Source organism: Urocitellus parryii, chromosome 2 (genome assembly GCF_045843805.1).
Source record: "Urocitellus parryii isolate mUroPar1 chromosome 2, mUroPar1.hap1, whole genome shotgun sequence".
Classification (NCBI taxonomy): Eukaryota; Metazoa; Chordata; class Mammalia; order Rodentia; family Sciuridae; genus Urocitellus; species Urocitellus parryii.
This window is the reverse complement of record NC_135532.1, coordinates 213,674,168-213,675,240: the sequence shown is the minus strand read 5'-3', so window position 1 is coordinate 213,675,240 and position 1,073 is coordinate 213,674,168. Positions and strand designations below refer to the sequence as shown.

At 37.7% G+C, this 1,073-nt stretch overlaps 1 protein-coding gene across 1 annotated transcript; it reads right to left on the bottom strand.

Moving 5' to 3' along the window:
- Positions 1-644: 644 nt before the first annotated feature.
- On the bottom strand, positions 645-845 carry LOC113186178 (keratin-associated protein 20-2-like). The gene has a single exon (XM_026393569.2). It carries the CDS (start codon positions 843-845, stop codon positions 645-647), a length of 201 nt encoding a protein of 66 aa, XP_026249354.2.
- Positions 846-1,073: the final 228 nt, after the last annotated feature.

The window sequence follows — 1,073 nt, the reverse complement described above, 5'->3', positions numbered from 1 at the left end:
GTAAGTGAAATGAAACATCAAACAGAAAGATTTTAAAATGATCTCATGTTGTATACATACACTATTGTATAGAAAAAGGCCATTCAGAAAACTTTACAAAGAAGGGTAATTTTAGGAGTGATAAAAATACATATATAAAAAGAAATTTTGTATGATCTCTTAGAAAAGACTTATTTATACCATTAATTTTGGGATTTCTAATGACCACAGAAGAGTTCAGGCATACTCTTTCTCTCTCATTTCTATAAAACCCCCACACATGTTTAATCACATCCAAATATACAAATGGACATGCTTTATTGATGGGGACAAATGAAAACAATTGTAACAATATTTCCAATGAAATACAGTTTATTTAATATTATGGGTGTTTACAAAGAAGTTGACAGTTAAATTCAACCGCATTTTATGCAGTGTTTTAATTATCAAAAAAAACACAATAAAACATTTCTCCAAACTATCATTCAATCCAAGAGATAAGAATGAATCAAAACAGGTAGCTGATTTCATTCATTTTTATCAGACACTTTGGTGTATAGTTGGTATGTTGAAGGCATTTAACATTTTTCATGTGAAGAAAGTTGGAGATGATTCCAGTAAGACAGAACATGACAGCCAATAGGCTCAGCAGCTGAGGAAATGCTTCAGTACAAGCCATAGGAATAGTATCTTCTGTAGCAGAGTGGGCGGCAGCATCCATAACCATAGCCACCATAGCCACCATAACCACAGCCTAGGCCACCGTAGCCACAGCCATAGCCACCATAGCCACAGCCATAGCCACAGCCTAGGCCACCATAGCCATAGCCCAGCCCACCATAGTAGTTGCCATAGTAGCAGCTCATGCTGTCAGGAGTGGAGTGTTCAGTTCAGGATCAGGATGTAGGTGTCTTGAGTCTGGATGTTACTGTCTGCCACCTGCTTTTTATACCTCCCTGGTGTTGGGTGGGGGAAACCACAGGCAGTGCATGGTCATATTATTTATCTGATGTGCCCCAGGCAATGTTAGGAATGTCTTGAATTATTGCAAAACATAGCACTCATAACTGAGATAATTTTGCTCCTATGTCAGA